Genomic DNA, 24116 nt, shown 5'->3' with positions numbered 1-24116 from the left:
GAGAGGCAGCACCTGGCGCAGTCGCAGGATCGCTCGCTTGCGCAACGGAGGACGGACAAGAGACCATCGTGTCAAGGCGAGCCGCAAGCCGAGAGTTTCCCCCTCCCGACGACTTCGACTGGATCCCCCCTCCCTCCGCCCGTTTCCACAAACCCCCCCCCCCCCCCCCCCCGGGCTGTCACATTCCGCGGCGAAGGCCCGACGCACCTCGGCTTTCAGGGGAAGGGGTTCGAGTCCCGAGCAGCGCACTGGTGTCAATGTGTAACTGTTGGCAACATTGAAACAATCAGAAATGTCATTCGTCCAGGAACCCTATCGGTGCGATTAACGGCTGATACATGTTGAATCCATTATTTACTCTGATTTAATTCAGATTTTTTTTTTTAATTTGGAAGTTAAATGTAATTTTATGTTAAGTAAATAATTAATTCATCAACATATAGAAATACATAGAAATGGTCTCACTAAGCCTACGAAATGTCAATATCATGCTGCTGCTTCAAAACCAACATGATGGGTTTTTGAAAAATGGAGATTTACTTATCGTGTTAATGATACAAGTAAAAATGTAATTTTTTTTCCAATGATCACATAAATACCGAAAAAAAAAAAAAAAACTTCAAAGTTAACGAAACTGTCAAAATATTAATACCAAGTCATGAATTGGTGGGAGGGAGGGTGGACGTTATTTAAAGTTCCTCTGCAACAAGTTTAACAGAAATATTCTCGTAAATCTAAAGATATTTGTACATTTGTACATTTATATGAAAACAAATTTATCACTTCAGTTATGTTGGGGTTTCGGATTCTTACCCGGACTTCTATGCTTTGTGTTGTCCCAGTACCTCAAATATTTAAAGTTATTTGTAAGCCGTTACCTCAATAGCTTTCCAGTATTTTCTGTTAACATTAAAAAGCATAATAAAACAAAGTAAAGTCCAATTATTTGATACTCGATTATCTTTTCCATGGTTTGAATAAAATTAAAGTATAAAATTTTGCGCTAGTTTTCGTAAGAAATATTCAATATAATCTAACAAAAACAACTTATATCTAACATACAAAAATAAGCGGAGTCATGTGTTGTACAAAGTTACTATATCTTTCGTATAGCATTGTAAACTATTTCTTGCCAAATGGTATAGAAAAGAATCTTTTGTAAATTTTTTTTTCTGTGTGGTGATTAGAAAATAATCGATGGCCCAAACATTAATCTGTAAAATAAATAAGTAAAAAATTGTGATAAGGCCCAGTGATAAGGCTCTGTACTCACGTTCCGGAAGACCCGGGTTCGATTAACAGTTTGTCAGTCCTGATTTTTGTTTTTCCATGGTTTTACCAACGACACACCTGTCATTGCCGTTCCTTCATTAATATATCCCTGTTGGAATAATAATAATACGATATGTATTTTCTTGTGATATCGCTCGCAACGTGACGTAAAGCCTAAATTTAATAAAATATATAGATTATATTATCAAACAATGGAATATAAAATTTGAGTCCTATTATCTGAGAACCAGAAATTTTTCTCTCTCTCTTGTACACATCTAGTAAAACAACAAATAGTTCTACGAGTTAACGTCTCTAAAAATATATATACAATTTAAAATAACTATCACTTAATTCAATTTCTTTTACACACTCTTGATATACGCATGCTCTTAATATACTAGGCCCCTGCATAGACCAATGAACAAAACCTGATCCCAACAATGTACGACACATTGGCAAAAAAAAATAAATGTTAAAACTGTTTCCCATCGCGTGCACTTTTGACGCACATTGGATTTATAAAGTCCTATAGCAACGTATTTGAACCTTCTTTCAAGATTTCAATGCAGTAAACGTTTTTATATTTTGTGATAAAAACATTTTCACTCAATTAAATGCCAGTTGGACCACTATTTGCAAAGAAAAGCATGTTCATGGTTTATATTGGCTGGTTTTTGTTTCACAGATATGCTGTACTGAAATATCGTAAGCTAATGATGAGCTGACTGATAGGAAACAAGGCTTTTGGTCAATGGCGATGTTATTCAGACATTTTTGGAAATATACTGAAAGATCTAAAAAAGGACCTATAAAACATTTTTTTTTTAAACGTAAACGCATGCCATTGGCACAAAAATATTTTTAATTGTTAACTGCTGGTTGAGTAAGCGTTAGTTAGCTTGCAAAAAAAAAAAAGGAACGGACAGGTGTTGAAATAGAATTCTTACTCTCGCTCTGAAATACGAGCGAGGCTCTAGGCGTGGACGCAGCAGGCGTGAATGTACGAGCTAAATGAGGCCACGGCGGAGCTCGGGAAATGAGGTACGATGTGGTAACCACTCGGTTGGAAAAGAACTCCTCGCAGAACTAATGAGGAGCAATTTCCCGTACCTCATTCAGCCGCCGGAATATTTCTAGAACTAACACGCGTTCCTAATTTTTATCTGTGTCGAACATAACTGAATCGGCACATGCTAAAAGGGCCTCAGTCCAAGCAACTCAGTTTTGAGAAAAACGAATAAATCTGTCTCTAAGCAACCCTTTTAGCGTTCGTTAGAATTTCCCTAGCTAATATTAGCTAACCCGCACGTGTGACTAAATCCCTTTTAGCATAGATAGTTGAAGCTATTCCAGAACATGCGATTTGCATGCTTAACTCATGTTGCTACTTTTTGTGACTGAGGCTCTTTTAGCATGTGCCGATTCAATTGGCATGACGTGCTAATATTCGTAGAATATTTATTTCAAAGCATTTAAAAGAATACAAAATAAAAAGTTTGAGTGTACTGTTAAAATTAAAATTGAGATGTTATGCTCCAAGTGTTTTACACGAAAAATGTAGAGAAAATAATAATATACTATTTTATAAAAGGTTTATTATTTTTAATACTGTTCCAAGAACACGCGTTATTAGGCTGTTTTGGTTATATGAGATTAAAAAATATGTTATAAATAAAATGAAATTATTTAGTTCCACATATTATTTTAGGTTTTTAATATTCTATTTTATTAATTTTTTAAGGTTTAAAAACCCTAAATGTAACAATTCAAATCCTTGGTTACTACCTACTATTTCTAAGTCATTTCACTCAATCCCGCATAGTTTACGCTCATGATGGTTCTACTCTTTCATATATTACTAGATAACAGTTACGTCAAAAACGTAGTTTAAAGACTACTGTTATCTTGGAATTTGCATTTCTATGACTTATTTTTGTACAACGTTCAGACTTACTAGTTTACAAATTTTCGAAAAAATAATATTTTTAACTTTTGCTTCAAATGTGTTTTATAGCTAAGGTGGTATCTTAATGTGAATAAAGATTGAATGGGTTATGTATAGAAGTTACAGATACGTCACGAACACTAATTTAGCTTACATTTTTGTACACGTATGTGTTTAGAAGGTTTAATTTACCAACATACACTATACGTTCTATGCTTCCTGTCACAAACTATGAAAATAATAATAATAACACTGATGTCAAACCTAAGAATAAAAATAAAAAAACAAAAAAAATAATAAATGTTTCCAAGCGCGGATGCAGTCAAGTTCCACCAAACACCATAAATTTGTAAATTGTTTAATTTACGGTCTTTTGGTTTAAAATCATTTCTAAATGCATGACTGCTGCATTTAAGAATACATTTTAGATATTATCTGAGGATACAAATAACAAGATTTTATTAACGAGCAATTTTTGGAGCAAATAGTTTATGATCAAATATTGGCGCTTCTCTAAACGTCTTTTGAAAACGGAGTAATATAGTCAATGTTTCTTACACATGTTTTTGGGAGGCCAAATTTCCATTATTTTATATTTCATTTATCAAACCTAGTTTCATTGACAATAATTATGAGATATTAATAAAAGAATTTAAATTAAAAATATTAAATTAATATATAAGAACATATTTTAAGAAAATTTGCTTTATCTTATCGTGTCATACTAAAAAAAGACTAGATGCAAGCGACACAACTACAGTACTCTACGTTCTTTGAATTATTCTTACAATGCGGAGGATTGACTAATTTTTAATGCATGCAACAATGCTGGTTTTGACTGTATTATTTTATTTATTGGTTTGTAACATGCTAGCCAACAGTATAATAAGTTCTAGGGCAGGGACAACCGAACACCTTTTATTATGGTATCAAAATACCCAACAACATTGGAACTGTTAAAATGGAGCATTTGTTACCGAAAGTGAAGCCGCAGAAACCAAAGGTCGCAAGTAAACCACTTGGAAATTTTCTCTTAGCAATATGGCGGTTGTAATATCAACTAAATTTTTGGTAATGCGCATAAATTATCGGTTTTCACTATGGTGCACCTCTGTATCTTCCATCCTGTCATCGCATTACTCCTTTTTTCTGCAATCCAAAAATTATATGCTACCAACATGTAGTAACTATCCCATTGATTTCCTGGCGTAATGAGGTAACATATAGAAAACTTTAATATGTATAGCTTTATGAAGACTCGAGCCTAAGTCCTTTTTGCGAGTAAAGAGTTATATTTTTGTGCCACCTCTACAGTAATTTGTTTCACAGTCAAAATCGTGTGTCATTGTGGTCCGAGTTTGCGGCGTCTTTGAGTTTATAAAAATCTCCCAATTTTTCGTCTAAGTTTAAGTTCACAATGCATTTGACAATTTTTTTTTATTTCTGTTGAATTTTAATTCATATAACATAATTTTACTACTTTATTTTGATTATTGTAAGAAATTTTTAAGACTTATTTTAAATCAGTAAATAATTAAGAGACCGAAAAAAAAATGCATTTTTACACTTGGAATTCCATCTGTTAATAACAAGCTACAAGTTCTAAAATGATACCAATCAAGTTTCAGGTATTGAAATTTACAAATGATGCACTTGAGAAGAAAAGAAAAAAAATAATTTGATATAAAGTAGTTTAAACTTAATGTGTAACTCGCGCCAATTTTTTTACAAGTATTGTTGGGATTCCAAAATCTAATTAAAGTTTTAGCCAACAACAGTTATGATCCAAAAATATTTTTATTAAAAACATTAAAAAATTAATGCATGCATAATTTAAAAAAAATTCCATGAATTACCCCCATAATACCTGGCGAAGAGGTAAGGTGTCGCGTGACTTTGCTTTGAAATGTTCCAAGTGTGGAGCGGATGTTACCTTGTGTCGCGACTTGTGATCTGTGCCCCAGGTCCTTCGCCAACGCCACCGACTTCTACATGGAGGTGGACGTGAAGTTCCCGGAGATCTTCATAGAGGGCGCCTACAAGGCCAACGGCCAGGTGGTGGTGTTCCCCATCAGGGGCAACGGCGTCTTCAACATCAGCATGAGTGAGTACAGCATGGTGCCGGCTCCGGGGCGGGTGTTGGCAATCTCTGCCGTGTGCGGCAAAGCTGTCGGCGCTGACCTGTTGCCTGTTCGGTTGCTTAGGTCTCTCTCCCGCAAGGGGGTTGTTTACCTTACGCAGCTTGTTTCTTCCCTTTGTCTGCCGCTATTTTGGCCCCCAGAGTCAATTCTTTAATCCTCCCATCTGAAAGCAAGTTGGCGAACTGCCTTTTAATTTTGTTTTTCCGACCCTCCATCTTTCTTTCATTACTTCGGGTCGTTTTTTAATTCGTCACTGTTCACTATTTACTTGCTGTGCTCTGGGTTTTTCAATACTTTTTCCTGGAATTTATAATGATGATATTTATTGTACTTTTGTGTTTTTTTTTCTTTTATCGTGTATTTATTTTTAATAACGAAAGACCTGAGTCAGCTGGAGCGTGCTATTTTCTTTTCTGTTGTGTTCTTTGTAACTGTGTATTTTATTGCTGAAATAAATTAATTTAAAAACTAAAAAAACAACAACAAAAAACTGCTATGTTCATGTCTCGAGTCAGATTCTTCCGAGGGGCTTCCTCTAAATCTTTTCCAAAAACTTAAACCATTAGCCTATTTTGACAGCACGGTTTGTTTTGCTAACCAATTGCTTACATCAGTGACTTAAACTTAAACACAGACATCCACTCCATAGACTAATGCCTTTATGATTCAGAGAGATGGGTAGGAATGAGATGGTTGGTTGGGCTGGTTCCAACAATTACCACCAGGTTTTGTAAGCCGGTGCTGCGACCGTGCCTACAACCCAGCAGCATCCCAACTTGTTTCATATCCTTTCATAAAGGTCACAAAGTTCTTTTTTTTTGCGAACTATAGCGATCCAACCCATCAATAATAATAATAATAATAATAATAATAATAATAATAATAATTAAATTTTCTTCTCTCGCGAATATCCAAAGGTTTCCCCAAACGATCCCTTCGCCATCGTTGGTTTTCCTGTGCACTTCAATCAGACTCTTCTTCTTTTAAGCTGTGTCATTGGCCACAATTCAGTCAATGCAACAGACAGCCATGCTAACAGCCGTGATGTATGCAACCATTTACAATAAAATCCCGGACCTAAGTCGAATATACACACATCCATACTCCAATTTATATCAGCTAATATAATTAATATATGTCAAAAATGAAGGAGCAACTACTGTATTTGACTTATGCACTGGACTTGACCTAAGTGCAGTGGTTAGACGCAACAGCTTATTGACTAAATAAGTATTTTTACCCCTTTTTCAAGCTTCTCAGTATAATTATTTTGAGTCCGTGACTGAATGGATTATTTTCTGTCAGAACTACTGTCATAACGTAATTATTTGTCGTGGTGGACATTTACGTAGTTGGTGCATCATTGAGGTTATAAAATATTTTGTAAATATGTTTTTTTATTAAATTCAATAAATATTTCACATTAAAAAAACATGAAGATTTAAGATTATTTTATTCTTAAATTAATATATATTACATTTTACACATTGTTGAACAAATATTTAAAAAAAATGTGTCAATGTTTAAAATATCTTTCCTTGACAGTTGATAGCACATAGTAAGCAAAAGTTAACTTCATGCATAAAATATAATAGACATAACATTTGAAATGAATAAAAGAATCCGCATACTTTCAAAAAACCAAAACAGTCTTTCCTTATGTAAATTCCAATCGAAACAAATATGCAGCTGGATATAGCTCAAATATTAATACCAGAATCATTCACGAACAGGCCACATATAGCCATTTAACAATTTTTTCCCCCCAGATTTTTATCTGTGCTATCCAAATAAATTCAACATAAAAATATTTAATTTGCCGGGCAGAGTTGTGGATTTGGCAGGACACTTGTTTTAACAGAATTATATGGAATTTTTGACTGCTTTTTGAAATCTTGATGAGGAGGGGGAGACACCTGAGGGATGTTGAACTCCTGAGTAAAAAAGGTTCACATGTCGTTGGCAATAACGACAGGTCTGTTTTAGGCAACAAAAAAAAAAGCAGCAAAATGTGTCTAGCATCCTAGCCATACCAGGCTGTTTTTGTGCCTATCGAGTGTTTGTTAGAGTAACGTCACATGTAAAAAATTGAGTTTCGTTTGGTGCCAACTCCTTTAAATGTAATTGTTTTACTATGAACTGTTGTTTCAATAACGTAAAAACTGTCTTACTGTAATTTTGACTTGCTCAGTGGCCACATATGTATAATTGTTAGGGACACCTGTATTTGGCGAATACATTTCGTGTCAAGGTATTTCACAAAATTCTGTAGCTTTTCTCCTGTGGTTATTGGCTGAGGTCGGTGAGAGGTGTCGTCCCGCTCTTGACGGGGCCAATGAGAATGTGGTCACCGTACTGCTGCACCCTCACAATTTGCCATGACTCTTAGAAAAATGCCACAGTGTTTTGTGAAATACCTCGACATGAAATGAAATCGCGAAATACAGGTGTCCCTAATTATTGGTTATGATCCTGTTGGTTAAAATAGTGTATATTTAATAGAACATTAGGTTGTTTGTATATGAGACTTGTCAATAGTAAGTTTTGACGGGGATTGTGGAATGACTGACTTTGAAGATTCGCTGCGGAGCTCGGCGACCGCGAGGCTCGCAGCAGTTTCGCGCCAGGCGTGTCCGGACCGGCCTCCAGGTAATGGAGTGGGAGAGGGTGATCAGTTTGGACACGTGTCCGCAGGTGACGTGGCGGCCACGTGGAAGCTGACGGGACACGTGGAGGACCGAGACGGGGAGGCGTACCTGCGGCTGGACCACTTCACCATGAGGCCCGAGGTCGGCGACATGAAGGTGTACGCCTCGGATCTCTTCACCGGCTCACCGGAGCTCAGTGAGTTCTCCGCGGTCAGAACGAAACCGCAGCTGGCGTCACTGCAGCTGGCGTCACTGCATCTATGCGCGCAAGACTGTGCACAACAGCTGAACTAAATCATTTCACGACTGAATTCTCATGCGTTGATTTCAGCTAATGCAATTTCACAGTGAAGCTGTCATCTGTTGACTTGATGTGAGAACATTTTAATTTATGTACAGTAAACTCCCTATTATCCGCGGGTGGATGATCCACGGTGCGGATTATCCGCGCATGCTACGAAAAAATACAGTACATATGTAAATCTGTATTTTATTACAAGTGAGGAAATTTTGTACTCTACTGACGAGTGTATTGTGTGCAGTATACAGTAAAACGCCACAGTCCTCGGAACTCACGCAGTAGGCTGGCATGCGTTGCTAATTTTGTCTCTGTCGCACTTTTTTTCTAGTTTTATGGTTGAACACGTTTATGTTCCATTACTGAAATGTAGTATTGTATGTTAATTATTCAGTAAAATACTAAAATTTTAGCATCATTTAAATTTTTTGCTGTTAATTGTAACTTTACTGTTTAAAGGTCTATATTTTTAAGTTGAAATTAATGTTTCCTTTTTTGTTTCCCATTTTCGGCTCTTTTGTGGATTATACGCGATTTTCACTATCCGCGGTGGCACTGCCACTTAATTTCGCGGATAATCGGGAGTGTACTGTATATATACATAAATTAAAACAATATATATAACAACAGAGACCAGTTACTTGAATCAAATATTAATATAAGTTTAATTTGGTGATAGACTTTGAGGTAATAGTTTTAGTCAAGATAATTTAAGAAACTACAAAAAGTATTATTTAGTTTCTATTGATTTATTTATTTTGCTACGCTTATTCACTTAATAAAGATTATTATTTTTTTAAAAATCGTAAGTACCTGATGATTGTAATTTCAATGGCAAATTTTTGCCATTACAATGTTGGATAAAAACGAACATTTCCCAACTCCTGCCAAAGAAATGTTTCTTGTGTCCTTAACGTAGTACATTTTCATCCGAGGCACATTACTTGACTATTATTTACTTTACTGTACTATACGCAGCTTTGAGTTAGTAGTTTTAAAACTATAGTGATCAAACCTTTTGCACATCATCTATGTTCTGTGGCGCGCTTTTTTTATTTTTTATTTGTAAGACCAACTTAACATTTACGAATTCATAGTTTGCACGCCCATAAAATCTCCACGTTCGCACGACATATGTATTGTATTCTGAACTTTGGTTCGAATCAAACTCCATCCATTCTGAATTATGATTTCCATGATTCTCCTACATCATTTTCCAGGCAAACGTTGGCATGGTTCTTTAGAATAGTCCATGGTCCAATATTTTCTCTAAATTACCTGACCTTGTACACTGTTTCAGTCTCTTAAAACTTCTTTGTCGACGAAACGTTACAGCAATACGATACCCTAAGAAATATCTTGTGGGTAGGTAACCTATGGCACATCTAGCCAACACTCACTGTATAACTTTAAAGCAATTTAAAAGCTTCCTGATTTAATAAAACTCTAAGAAACGGTTTAATAAATGCCCCTTACGGCTCTGTCACACTGTCAAACTTTCGCTTCAAACACTCTCCAACATGTTATGACAAATAAAGCTGGAAGGTTTATGACGTCACTGAAAATGTCCCTAGGGCAGCCATGTTTGTTTGACACGTTGGATGACTTGAGTTTCCATAAAATATGCTTTTAGATAGGACGTGTTCTAAAATAATATGTTAGATGGTGAATGGGATCATTCAATCAAAATCGTGCCAAGTGAAATCGGAAATGACGTCCGTGTCCGTCAAAGCGAATCCTTGACATGGCAGAGAACACATGGACGAATAAAATTTTTTTATAAAGATGAAATAACTACAATTATGTTAGAATGAATGTAGTGTGTGAAATCATGCTATATGTAAAAAATTAACTTACGTGTATATAATTCTTAAAAATTAATGAACAGTTATTTAATTATGTAACGAGTATTGATGTGCATCGAGTCTAAATATATTTGCAAAGTTAATAAATTCCCAAAAATCATATAACAACTTAAAAAAATTTCACTCAGTAATATGATGTATAATTTAATTTCAACTTGAGTTGAAAATTGAGAATTCATAGTTAGCTCAGACTAAATATAAACTTTGATAGTGTGACATGATTTAAAACATATTTTAGGTTAACTGACCAAAATTTATTTGAAGGACAAAATTTTAAGCAATTATCGGTCCAATAGTACCCTTCTAACTCTATTGTCAAATATATTTGGAGACAAATATTTGTCAGTACGACAGGGCCTCTAGACTTATTGTCGAAATTTAAATGTGCATGCACCAGCTAGCATAAAGTAAATTGAAAGTTGTTAGTATCGTTCGTCTTGTCACATAGTTTGTGACAAATCACAATGACATCATTATTTCTTAGTGGTTATCCGACCCTTCGCTTGGCTCTGCGGTAGAAAGTAGAAAATCGTCAGTTAATTTGCCTGAGAGATAGGCAGAACGCAGCTGTCTGCAGCGTTGCGAGCCGTATATATTCCAGGCGCAAGAACCTTTCAGGAAACGATGTCTAGCGATTTCATTGAACGTCTGAGAACAATACATTTATTCTCTACGCTTTTTTTCCACAGTGTTCGAAAAACAACTGGATTTGATTGTAAAATGTCCAGGATTCTTAGCAGAAAATATCAAATTTATTTTTTTGACTCAACATACACTTGTAGCCAAAGTAGACCTACATTACCAGTTACTTACTATACACCAACTTTTCAACACACACATTTTTTTTATCCGTGTATTAAAGGCTAGATTTTATATATTGTTCACGATTAGTATTGTAAAGCATTCTAGTACATTGAATCATATTAATGAAATTTAAATTTGTAACATACTTATCTACCGATACAAACTTTAATAGGAACAAACATATTTTCAGAGCCTACACTTGTTAAGGCCACCATCACGTGGCATGGGTATTGGTTTTGTTCCAAAGTTTAGATAACTTTTTTGGGAATAAATTGAAGGCATCTGTAGTCTTGAAGGTCCCGTGGTGAATTAAAACTGACTTAAATTTCTTGAAATAAAGCTCTCTCCTGGCAATTCCTGACTCCATGGGGTGTACTGGAAGGAAGTGACTTCAGCTATATCGCAGCTTGCCATTACACCACCGCTTGTTAGAGGTGACTTGAAATACGTGAGAACTCACCATTTGCTTTTCAACCAAGTTGATTACCGTGTTTCTGCAATAATTAACAGTAGTTTTTTTTTGTATTACTTAACTCTATATTGATGTTGATTATCCAGCCAGATCGCTAATCCGGCACCACTGTTGTCCCGAAATTGATTCTACTGAAGTAGGTTGAAACTTGCTCTTGTATCGGACGCCTCTTCCACCCTATCAGCAAGGAAGTTTAACAGTGTGCATGTTTCTATTCTTACACCTTCACGCGACTTCAGTTGGTGGCGTTAAATATAAAGATAAAATATGTGCTGCACGTTATAATTTAAAAATTTTCAGCTACTAGATTTTCACCTTTCACGTAACTCAAGCTCTTACATTAAAAATAATAATGAAAAACAATAAAATAACGTTTAACAAATAACATTTTTTTCTATTGAAATCAAGCACGGGTACAATCTATTAATGATAAGAGACCGGAAAAATTCGCTGATTCATTTAGTCTCAAGCTAGAATGCAAACCTTCGCATTCTCGCACTGTGTTCATGATTGGACCGCAGTTGTTTGGACACGCCCCTCTACGGCCGTGAGCCAATGATGCCCAGCTAGGAGAGAAGTAAGCGAATCAGGTAGTGCCAAATAACAAGGATAAAAATGTTCTCGCTAAGAAATCAACCAATGGGAAAGTAAACATGGGTCGAGCACACCTATAACATTGAATTCTATCCTGAGGCCAGAAGAATCCGCGAACTTTCCGGGTCTCTACCTATTAATGATGTAGGTACATTCAAATGCAGTCGTGTTGGTTTCAGGAAAGGGGGGGGGGAATATATAATAGTACCACTGCACACCTGTGCTTGAGGGAGTTGATGAGGTTTCACGTCGCGGTGCTGGTTTCAGGATACGGCTGTGTTTGACGGCGCGGCGGCGTGTTTTGTTTGTTTTTTCCCCGTGCAGACGAGGCGGCGCTGCGCTTCGCCAACCAGTTCTGGCCGCTGGTGTACGGCGTGCTGCTGCCGTACGTGGAGGGCGGCTGGGACCGCGTCATGACCGGCGTCGCGAACAAGGTGTTCCAGAGCGTGCCCTACTCGGCGCTGTTCCCGCAGGAGTGAGGGACCGCCCCTCCTTCCCCCACCAACACCACCACTCCCGGCTGGAAGAGGGGGAGCAACCCGCAGATAACCTCTCTCCGGATCTGAATGTCTCCTGCTGCAGTCTGGTCATTGCCGAAGCTCTAATACCTTCCCGATCAAAAAAAAAGGGGGGGTTGTCTGTAAAGTCGGTTCGCGGACGACAATTTTACGTGATAAAGTCATAAGAAAACATTGATAAAAAAAATTGCATACTTTTTAATTTTCAAATATTATTTACAGTTTTTTTTTTTCAAAAATTTAATTTTAAATAATTTGTTTGAATAAATTCACGAACAATTGGTTAAAAAAAGCCCCACCTTAAACCTGTTTGATATTATGGAAGATTTTCTCGCACGATGGTTTGGCCGGTTCTCGGCACGCTCGGCTCAGGCGGAACGTGACGATTTTTTCGTGCGTGCAGCCGGCGTTCGTCGATTTATTAAGACGTTATCACGTCAAAAAGGGAGTGATCCCTAGCCGTTCCGTTTGAATTTATTGCTCTGGAATGTATGAAACCAACTGGGAATTTCTCCCACCCTACCCTGATGGGGCGCATGTGTGGGAGGGGAACGTGAGAATGCTGGCCGTAGGTCGGAACAATCTGCAGTCTGGGCTTTTCCAATCCAGCGTTCTCCGGTTCGGCGCGTTGCGCAATACACCCTTGATCGAGCCATTACTGCTAAATAAATTTTATTTTTCACGTTGTTAATGTACTTTTTTTTGTCCCTTAATTTGTCGTTTAATTTGTGCCAGTATTTGTTTCATGACATTACTTTTTTTTTGCAGAAGAAGAGATTCTAATCATGGACACAAAGTATCTAATATCTATTATAAACTTTTTTCAAAACATTTAACACTTAAGTGTTTATCCATTTTTCACCAAAACAAAGACTTTCGTATCAGTATCATCCCAATTATGCTAAGATAATCGGCGAATGCATATATATATATATTTTTGTGGTAGCTCGTTTCCGGCTAATTTAAGCTACCTAGCGGGTTTCCGTTATTTATAAACGACACACCTTCCTAGGTTGCCCTAAAGGCACTGAAAATGAAAAAAAAAAAAATTGAATTGCTTGATTAAGTCGAGATTTAAAAACAAAAAACGAAGTATTTTTCGGTTGAACTGAAATATTTGTCTAAAAGCTGCGGACATTGAAGACTCTAGAGGACTGCCTAGATAGTCTTTTAACGTCAAAGAAACTAGCTTTTTCGTAATAGGCACTGAGCTAAGCCAGGAACATTTTTTTTTAAAACTCAACTTATTTGCAGTTCAACCAAGTTTATTTTTATGTTTCCGCAATAAACTGCAATTTTTTTTTGTACTTCTGGACTATATATTGATGTTTGATTATCCAGCCAGATCGCTAATCTAGCACTACCATTGTCTCGACATAGCCTCTACTGATGTAGGTCGACAGTGGCTCTTGTATCGGTCGCTTCCATTCACTATATCAGCAAGGAATTTTAAAAGTGTACATGTTTTCATTCTTTCACCTTCACGCGACTTAAGTTGGTGACGTTAAAAAATGATCAACCTGTGCTGAATGCAAATTTTCAGCTACTATATTTCCGCCTTTCATGTACCTAACTCAATCTCTTACACCAAACTTAATAATGGAAAGCAATACAATAATGTTTAACAAATAACATTTGCATCAAAATTTTTTGCTATTGAAACCAAGCTTGTGGACATTTATTACTGATATAGATACATTAAAATGCAGGTACATTCATTTCAGAGGAAAACAAATAGTACTACCACTGCATACCTGTACTTAAGGGCGTTGGTGACATTTTATATTGTGATACTGGTTTCTGGACAAGCTGTCCTTTAATATGTTGACCAGCTTAGTATAAGTTAGCAGTAAAATGTACTTAATTAATTTTTTGATCGTTTTAGCGTAAAATGTAAGTTTTGTAGCTGATTTTAAGTAACCTTCATCTAAAGGATGAAAATTAAAAAAAAAAATGCAAAGAATCTTTTATTCTGTGAAGAATCTATGATAAAGGCTATTAAATCATTATGAAAAAAAAATTATGAAACCTGTAACTTTAATGAAATAAAAATTAAATAATGTTTTATGATTATCATTTTTATTAGAAATCCCTTCTTTGAGTTTTTGAGTGCCTATTTCCAATAAATGTATGTATTATGTAATAGTACAAAAATATATATCTAGTAATATAGCTGTTTATTCTATCTTGCAAAAAAAAACCTTTCATGGATTTCGAGCATTTTACTGAAAAATATCCTTGTATTTTCTTTAAACATATAAATTACAAAATTTACCAAACATTGTTTGCGTTAGCTCCCTGCCTACCTAATTTCCTAAGGAACCTAATACCATTAGCGAACTAAACAATAATCCATAATATTGTACATCAAATTAAAATTTATTTTGTGTCTTATTGTAGAATATTTAATAATAACTAACGTCTTGACATTAAACTACATCGCATTTGAATGGTCTATCCAAAAATTCTCCACTGGACTGTATATCTTTTTTTTATTTAACAATATGAGCGAAATTAATATTTAAAAACTGAGGCAATAAAGAATATTTATGTCATGATATTAATATGTAAAACATATAAAGTAACTCACAAGGTTAATTTTTGTTACTTTTTATTCCTACAAAATACTACTGTATGTTGATTTATTTTAGCTTAGTAGGTACTCGGCCAAAAGCTTAGTCAAGGATAAAAATAAATTCTAGTTTTAATTAATTAATGGTTTAGGTAAAAATACATCTTAAAAGTTTCAATGATTAAGATTATAAGTGCTGGTTTAGGCGAGGTTTATTAGACTAGAGTAATGATATTGATATCACGTCAGGCACCTTACTTAATAAAATCATAAACAATATGACAAACATACGTGTAAAGCAAAATTTTTAGATTTGTTCACGAGGAAATACGAAAGTAAAAATAAAATTATCCAATTTGACAACCTTTTTTTGTAAAATGGAAAAAACTGGTTCTTTTATCAGGCGTATAGGCCCCACTCGGTTATCTTGAGTAGTTTTGAAATCGCGTTGTTTTTCCTGAAGCTCTGCACACCGTATGTGTGCCCAGGTAGGCGGGACCCTTAAAGTTTTGGCAAGAAATCACTTCAGATAGGTTGCCAATATATACTGTTTATGATATGTGGTTTTTAACCATTACTGATGAAGATGAAGATGAAGATTATGAAGATAAAATTATGATGAATATGGTGAACAAGATAGAGTTCTAGTACAAGCCAGAATTTTATGTATTTATGTATTTTTTTTTGCTAAAATTATTTTTATCTGAGTATGTCATCTGCATTCTTAAGATTTTTTATGGGATATGTTTTGGTAAAGTGCAGGTACAGGTAAAACCGCAACATTAGAGAAAATCTGATAGGAACTTGATTTATTATTTCTGAGAAGTAATTTATTACTCCCCGAAATAAAAATAACAGACTTGTGAGAAATTTATGGTCTTAAATCGTAACCTGTCATTTATTGGTGTACACTACGGTGGTGATATTAAAAAATTAAAGAATGTTTGAAAGCTTATCTTTCTACAAGGATAGAGGGGCCATAGCATGGCATGGACTAAGGAAATGTGTCTGTGAACAGGGACAGCAAAATGACAGATTATTTCAATTACATAATTATTTATTAAACGGTTTTCGTTTAATTAGGCGAGAAGCCTACTTAAGGTACACAATACATAATACTGACGGTAATACAATAACAATAAGTTATACTGTCTGTGAATAATATTACATAGAAATTTGGTATACAGACTCCAGAAAATACGTTTGCCTTAAACAAATTAAAACCAATTTAAATTAATATAGGTAGACGAACATTACAACTATCAAGGCCATGAACAACGCAAGTCACATCTGCATAACAGTGGTATGGTCCCTATACGGACCATCAAAAGGGCCGATGTGTCCACACAAGGCAAACGCAAAAAATTACATTGAATCTGAAGGCAAAGAAAATACGTGAGCCGCCAATTAATACTCGCGAGAAAGTTTACATACTGTTATAAGTTTACAACGTCGACGTCTCGGGGGAGAACAGTTACTACCTGATAAAAATTACTGAACACACAAAAGCACAAACGGCAGAGAAGTTAATCGAAACATAATTTTCTAGGTGGCGACCGAAAGAGAATTTAAACAAGACAGCCAAAACGTTCAAGTTACATTAAGGCAAGGGCCACCGCCTCACTCACAAGAAAGAATACACTTACATGCTTTCCCCCCCCCCCTCGAGGACGCTCTCACACGTCGTTAAAAAATAAGACTAGCTGACTACGTGCTCGTGACTGACAGAAGAAGCTAATGAAGCTGGAGAAGTAGGATCGACAAGCCCGAATAAAACCCTGCCAGCTGCTTATATTAAATCGGCGCGGCACAGCGCGCATGCGCCAACCCCAGGAGGGGAGGCGAGAAGCAATACACAGCACTAGGAGGGGAAAGGAGGGAGGGGAAGATGCGCCGACGCCCGCGGCGAAGCGCGAAGTTCGAAGGCAGCGGACCTGACCGCTGCATGTTAATCAACTAACCAAACTTCGGAGTAAGCTGGTGAACTGGATGGGCTGTATCAGTAAGATTCTGGATACTTGGTAAGCGGTCAATGTTACTCACTCCTTCGTTGCTGATTACTAACATGAATTTTTTGCAACATGAAAAAAAAAATGTATACTGGCAGGGGTCTTGATCAAAAATATTTTGACGCTTTTAATTTTCAGAGTATCGACTTTCACAGTTAATTTAATTGATAAATTAAACTATGAATAAGGGAGTAAATAAATAAATAAATAAAAATAAATACAATAAAATAAGATAGTGTATTTCGTTAACTTTTAACCAGTAGTGTATGTTTTTCCGTAAATGCTGCTAATTAAAATGAATAAATAAATATATATATATATAAAGTGTCAAAAAATTTTAGATTTTACACTTGTAACTACTAGTGTTCGTTTGTCACTGAACGTTTTCTACATTGCATTACTCTTTCGCAGTGGGTGGTGCAGGCATGAAGCTCCATGCACAACCTGTACAGACAGGAACGTACTTATCTGTCCTCATCAGTCAGTGTTGGAAGCTAAACCGGTTTAAACTTGTTAAATCTGGACTTTGGAGCCCATGTGGCTGCTCATTCTCACAGTCAGCCAGTTGAGTTGTGTTAGTGAAGTGAATAAACGTAGTTGCGTGCAAGTGGTTACAAAAGTTTGTGCGTTTCAAACTGTAATTGTCAAAGATGTCTCATCGTCGTTGTGTTACCAGTCCAGACTACTTCTGTTTTATCTGTGGTGAGTACACAATCAAGAAATACCAACGAAATAATAAAGAAGGTATATTATGCATATTTCGGGTTAAGAATATGTGATCAAGATAAAGTGTGGGCTCCTCACAAAGTATGCCATAGCTGCATAGAAAAACTTCGATTGTGGTACAAACGAGAATCAAAATCGTTTAGATTTGCCATCCCAATGATGTGGAGAGAGCAAAAAAAAAAAAAAAAAAAAATTAGGGAATGACTGTTAGTTTTGTACCTGTGATGTTCAAGGTTATAATTCGAAAAACCAGAAGCTCATTAACTACCCTAATCTTGAATCTGCTAGTCGTCTGGTACCCCATGGTCCGGAATTGCCAGTTTCTCAGCCTCCTGATGACTTGGACAGCCTTGATTGGGAAATAGAGTGGAAGCTTCCAACGTAGAAAATTATGAATCAAACAGTGATTTCGAACCAGACAGTTCAGATAACGAACGGCAGCTTTTTTCACAACATGAGTTGAACGATTTAGTGCGAGATCTTGCCTTTCGAAAGTTGCTGCTCAGTTACTTAGCTCCCGCCTTAAAAACAAAAATTTATTACAACCAGGCAAATCTTTTTCATGGTATCGACATTGCGAAACAGTTTTTGTGCCTTGCTTTGCACAGGATGAGAATATTGTGTACTGTAAAGACATTCCTGGACTGATGGGCCAATTTGGTGTACAATACGACTCAAATCAATGGCGTTTATTGATTGACTCTTCAAAAATAAGTCTGAAGGCCGTTTTATTACACAATGGCAATGCATATGCCTCTGTTCCGGTTGGCCAATCGGTACCTTTAAAAGAAACATACGAAAATTTCGCTTTCCTTCTTGACAGAATTCGATAATGAGCATAAGTGGTTGATCTGTGGAGACTTAAAAGTAATCACCATGCTGTTAGGTCAACAATATGGGTACACAAAGTTTCCTTGTTTTGGGATAGCCGTGACAGAAATTCCCACTGGCAAAAAAGACTGGTCATCAAGAGATTCTCTGTTGCCAGGCGAAAAGAATGTCATTAGAGACAGTTTGGTTCCTTCTGACAGACAATATCCTGCTACATCCTCTATACACACAAAGCTCGGGTTGAAGAAATAATTAGTTAAGTCTCTCAATCAAGCAGGTGCATGTTTCAAGTACTTATGCTCCGTGTTTCCTGGTTTAAGTGACGCCAAACTGAAAGAAGGGATATTTGTAGGTCCAGACATCAGAAATCTTATCGCAGATGCATAACTTGTTCTGACCATGGATTAGAAGGAGAAGGAAGCCTGGAATTGTTTCAAGGAGGTTGCAGAGAAGTTCCTCGGTAACGTGAAGGATGCGAACTACAGAAGTATCGTGGAACGCATGTTGCATGCGTTTGAACAACAAGGTTGCAGGATGAGTCTAAAGGTTCACTTCTTACACTCGCATGTGAACTATTTTCCGGAAAACTTGGGGAACGTCTGTGAAGAACAAGGCCAACGGTTCCACCAAGACATCAAGGAGATGGAACGTAGATATCAAGGAAGGTGGAATGTGAATTGCTAGCGGACTATTGTTGGATGCTACATCGTGAATCATCTGAAGCGTCCTATACGCAGAACTTTCCAAGAAAAAAGAAAACGTTTTTAGTGGAATGATTGTGTACTCTGGCACTCTGATATGTGTATGGAATTATATATTTAGTAATGTTCAACATGGGAAAACCTAGAAACTGTCAGCCGATTATGTCCATTTATCGCAGTTCCTGTCTGTACAGGTCGTGCCTGGAGCTTCATGCCTACAAAACCTACTGAGGGTGAGTGATATTAGAATTTATTACTTATTGATTGTTTTAGTATATTTTATATTGTATTGTATGTTACGTAATTTTATGTTATTGTGTTTCACATTTTACCAAACGTTCAAGGGAGAACAAACACTACACTTTCCACGTCTATTATATACATAGGCTATAGGTAGAGACCCGGAAATTTCGCGGATTCATTTAGTCGCAAGCTAGAATGAAAACCTTCACACTCTCGCACTGTGTTCATGATTGGCACGCAGTTGTTTGGACACGCCCGTCTACGACCGTGAGCGAATGATGCCCAGCTAGGAGAGAAGTAAGCGAATCAGGTAGTGCCAAATAACACGGATAAAAATTTTCTCGATAAGAAATCAACCAATGGGAAAGTAAACATGGGTCGATCACACCTATAACTTTGAATTATATCCTGAGGCCAGAAGAATCCGCAAAATTTCCGGGTCTCTAGCTATAGGTATGCTACACACCTGCTACTATGTTATATGGTTTTGAAAAAAAAACTGTACGTGATGGAGATAAACGGACATCATTTTCGGTTTCAGCGTACCCAAAAACATAAAGATTAGCCACTTTTATAAAATCAAAATTTTGGTTGTAGACCTGTGTAATTAGTTGCACACCCACCTAATAAACCTTTCAATAAGAAATTATTCGACTAAGTTTCCCCGAAGCTCTGACACTGCAGACCTGTTAAGAACCACTTAGTAATTCTGAAGGGAAGCTAATTTTCTGAAATGAAAAAAAAAAAAATTCCATTTTCAGATTTTATAACGCTTTTCTTTTTGTAATTATTCTCTAACATAGATAATTCAAGTTGTTTACTGGCATTTTAATGTTTTAACATGTGGTTAGTTTAGCTGCATAACAACTACTGTGGTATTGAGATAATGGTGGGTTGGGTTAAACTACCTATACATCTTTTAAGTAGGTACCTAAAAATTATGCGTACGGTAGGTTAGGCTTTCTAAATTAAAAATTTTGAGAATTTTTATGAAAGGTTTGTTGAAATGATTTTAAAGTATTTACAATGCAGTGAACTTAACCTTACCAACTAACCAGGATATTTCAAGTATTTTTTAACCTTATCGACCATTGTCATGGTATCATAGATTTTTAATATATAAACTTAACCTAAGTACTTGTTAAAATGGTAAACTATTTCTAAAATATTTAAAGTATTAAAACGCCCACTTAAACAATCACTGAAAAACAATTTAAAAAGAAATAAAAAATTTTAATTTGTAATAATTTTTTCCAAAAAAGTAGAATTATCTTTAGAATTACCGACCTCTTGTAACACTTCAGCAAACCACGATGCAAATACGGATGCAAATTATTTCGCATACTAATTTATGTCACTTAGTTTCTATCAGCCACGAATCGCGTGTTCCAACACTCATTGTTAGGTAAGTGTGCATTTCAGGCTCACTTTTAAAAAATAAAAATCTTAATATTGTATTTTAGAATGTAATTAGAATGTACTAAAATTTAAAAATTAAAATAACTTCGGCTTTGGGTTTTTACAGGTTGTTCTGCTATTATATCATTAAAGTGCATTTTTAAATTATGACGTTTTAAAATTATTTCTTTGGAACTTTGCTTCCTTGAGTGTAAGGGGAAAAAAATATTAATGGCACCTCTGTCTTTTTGCATAATTTTTACTTGTTTAATTATTTTCAAAGGGGATAAATGCCGTAGGTGCTTGCACTGCAAAACGTTATGAAGCAGGATGGTAGAAAACTAGAAATAAAATGATGGGAAAAAATCACTAGTTACATTTGTGCGTCAACAGGATGATTATTTATAACATAACAATGTATGAATATAGCTTCTAGAAACCAGCTTTTAGATATTTTAATCTTTTTAAAGGAATTTCTTTGAGCTCCACAATTAATCTGTAAAGAAAAGGCCAATAATAAAGTAGGCTTTTAGGTCTTTTAAAAATGCAGCAAAATGTGAAAATCTTGATATAATATTATAAATGAAATCAGATATCAGAATATCAAATGTAAAGCATTTGCCATTGTTTCGATTATATAATTTTTGTAACAGTTCTATTGGCAGATTGCAAGAGTATTTTTTAATGTGTTGCATTAGTTTTAATGTTGAAACAGGTTTTTTTCAATGTTCTTTTACAGAGGAATAAGAAACCAATAAAGTCCAGTTGAATATGATATCCCCATTGTCTCTAAAAATCAAATGGTATCTGAAGCAACTAGGAAAACTGCTTCGTGTAAAAAAATTAAAATTTTAAGATATTTATTCAGTAACTGTAAAATATTTCTCTATTCGCTGGTCGTTCCCAGGATGCTATTCTACGAGAAGTAAATTTTTCATGCAAAATCAGAATTTATTTGTTTTAGAAACACTATTCATTTTTTTTACTTTGTTAATTCTTGAATTTTAACTTACTACTAGAACTTCTTGTGAGAAAATGAGAGTTGCTATCAAAAATACAGCAAAACCCATTCAAAAAAAGTCGAATGTTGATGCTTTATCTGCTGATAGTGTAAAATAATATGGGTATTGTGCCTTTTGGAAAAATATATGTAATTTGTACCTTGTGAGTGATGGATATTGATCTATTTTTTTTAAACCCACCATACCCTACAAGTCGTATGCAAGTGCTGGGAACATAAACACCACCTTACCATCCCACGTAACCAATCCTAAGAAATCGTAAAAAAAAAAGAAAAAAAAAACTTTCATTTTTACCAACAAAAGGAAATATTTTAAAATCAAACAGAATCAAAGTAGTTCTAATTCCAAATTTCTTCCTGGCACCCGCTCCCCCCCCCCCCTCCCCTTTCTCACAGGACGTAAAAAAACACGTTCTGCGTACGCCCTTGCCTAAGTCTCAAGAAAGAAATTAATTAACGAGTCAGGAAGAACCTTCGTGCGACGGTAGTGACGGTAAGCTTTAAGGAGGTCAGAAACCGGTTTTTTTGTCCCAAGAGGTTCACGGCAGGTCCGATGACCGCTCCTGCGCGCCGATTGACCCTGGCGAAGGGCGGCGATGACGTCACAGGCGCGGGAAGTGGAGGAGGGGAGGGGGGAAGAAGGAGAGCGCTCTCCTCCCTTCCCCCTCTCTTCAAGAGCACCCATTGGTCGGCGGCCCTGCAGTCGGATGTGCCGGTGGCTGAGCGGCGCGCTGCGGGCGCTGAGGCAGTTCGTCTCGCGGTGCTGGCATGGCGGGAGCAGCGCGCGCAAGAGGCCCAGCAAGCCGGTGGTCATCAGCGGGGCTGATGTTGTGGCTCGCAGCTGCGGCAGCTACAGCCGCGTCCACCGGCTATAGCGTGCGTGAGTAGCCCGACAAGTCCCGACACGCAAGGAGACGGAGACGTAGCGCATGGCAACCATTGAGATTGCATTTCAAGATTAGAACAGGGTCGTTACCACAACGCCGAAATACCATAACGCCGAATGCCAAAATTGACCACGACGCCGAAATACCATAACGCCGAATGTCAAAATTGACCACAACGCCGACAGCTAGAAAACTGCTGTGTACCACAACGCCGAATTACCACAACGCCGAAATAACAACAGAATGAATTTGTGTGTGTTTCTTAAATGTACCTTAACGCCGAAATACCACAATCAAACCTAACCTTACCTAACCTAGCGTAATATAACCTAACTTAACTTAGCCTATCCTAGCCTAGCCTAACCTAACCTAGCCTAGTCTAACCTAACCTTGTCTAACCTAACCTAGTCTAACCTAACATAGTCTAACCTAACATAGTCTAACCTAACCTAACATTTGTGGCAGTACTGCAATGACATTTTTCGGCGTAAGTGTATTTAGGCTTTGTGGTAATTCGGCGTTGTGGTACACAGCAGTTTTCTAGCTGTCGGCGTTGTGGTCAATTTGACATTTCAGCGTTGTGGTATTTCGGCGTTGTGGTGCGTCCCCATTAGAACATATATATAACACTAGTTACTTTTGCACTTAAAACAGTTTTTTAACGTACTCAGAGCTCAGACCAACATGTAGGTACCTACAAGTACTCTGCTTCTTTGTCGCAACGGAGCAACGTAAAAGTAAGAGCTCTGCGTCGCCGAGAAAATCGGTGTGGGGTCGGTCCCCTTTTACGTTTATCCGCTTCCGTTTCCGTGTCGCTGCGGAACGGGCCTTAGCAAGTTTGGACTTATCAAGTACAAGTTGTTTAATTTTACACATTTTTTTCCTTCTTCTAGAAGACCAAAAATGTTCTAGGAATTTTGGTTTCACTACACGTAATTTACATCATCAAAACTAAACAATAACAATTAAATGAATATTTGTTTTTTTGTTTTTAAGTAGAATTGTTACATACTTGGACTACATGTTAAAATTATATTGCAATTTTATTTTTTGTATAACTGGCACGATATTTTTAGGACTTAACTAACAACAACCAAGTATTTGAAAGAATTCATATGCATAATGATAAAATTCCCTTTAATTTTAATGTTACATTTTTTTGTTCTAT

The 24116-nt window shown here is 36.4% G+C and overlaps 2 protein-coding genes across 2 annotated transcripts in view; both read left to right on the top strand.

Annotated features, from left to right (window-relative positions):
* Nucleotides 1-17221, top strand: part of LOC134531972 (protein takeout-like) — a 30621-nt gene extending 13400 nt beyond the window's left edge. Inside the window, exons 4-6 of the mRNA XM_063368076.1 lie at nt 5185-5324; nt 8056-8205; nt 12367-17221. Of these exons, the coding sequence (XP_063224146.1) occupies nt 5185-5324; nt 8056-8205; nt 12367-12521 (445 nt within the window). The 3' untranslated portion in view covers nt 12522-17221. The remainder of the gene's footprint in view (nt 1-5184; nt 5325-8055; nt 8206-12366) is intronic.
* A 5449-nt stretch (nt 17222-22670) lies between these two features.
* Nucleotides 22671-24116, top strand: part of LOC134531971 (protein takeout-like) — a 60994-nt gene continuing 59548 nt past the window's right edge. Inside the window, exon 1 of the mRNA XM_063368075.1 lies at nt 22671-22941. Coding sequence (XP_063224145.1) covers nt 22830-22941 — 112 coding nt within the window. The 5' untranslated portion in view covers nt 22671-22829. The remainder of the gene's footprint in view (nt 22942-24116) is intronic.

This window comes from Bacillus rossius, chromosome 5, assembly GCF_032445375.1.
Source record: "Bacillus rossius redtenbacheri isolate Brsri chromosome 5, Brsri_v3, whole genome shotgun sequence".
NCBI classification, from domain to species: domain Eukaryota; kingdom Metazoa; phylum Arthropoda; class Insecta; order Phasmatodea; family Bacillidae; genus Bacillus; species Bacillus rossius.
Note: the sequence above shows the minus strand (reverse complement) of the source record. Positions and strands in the feature narration are given on the sequence as shown.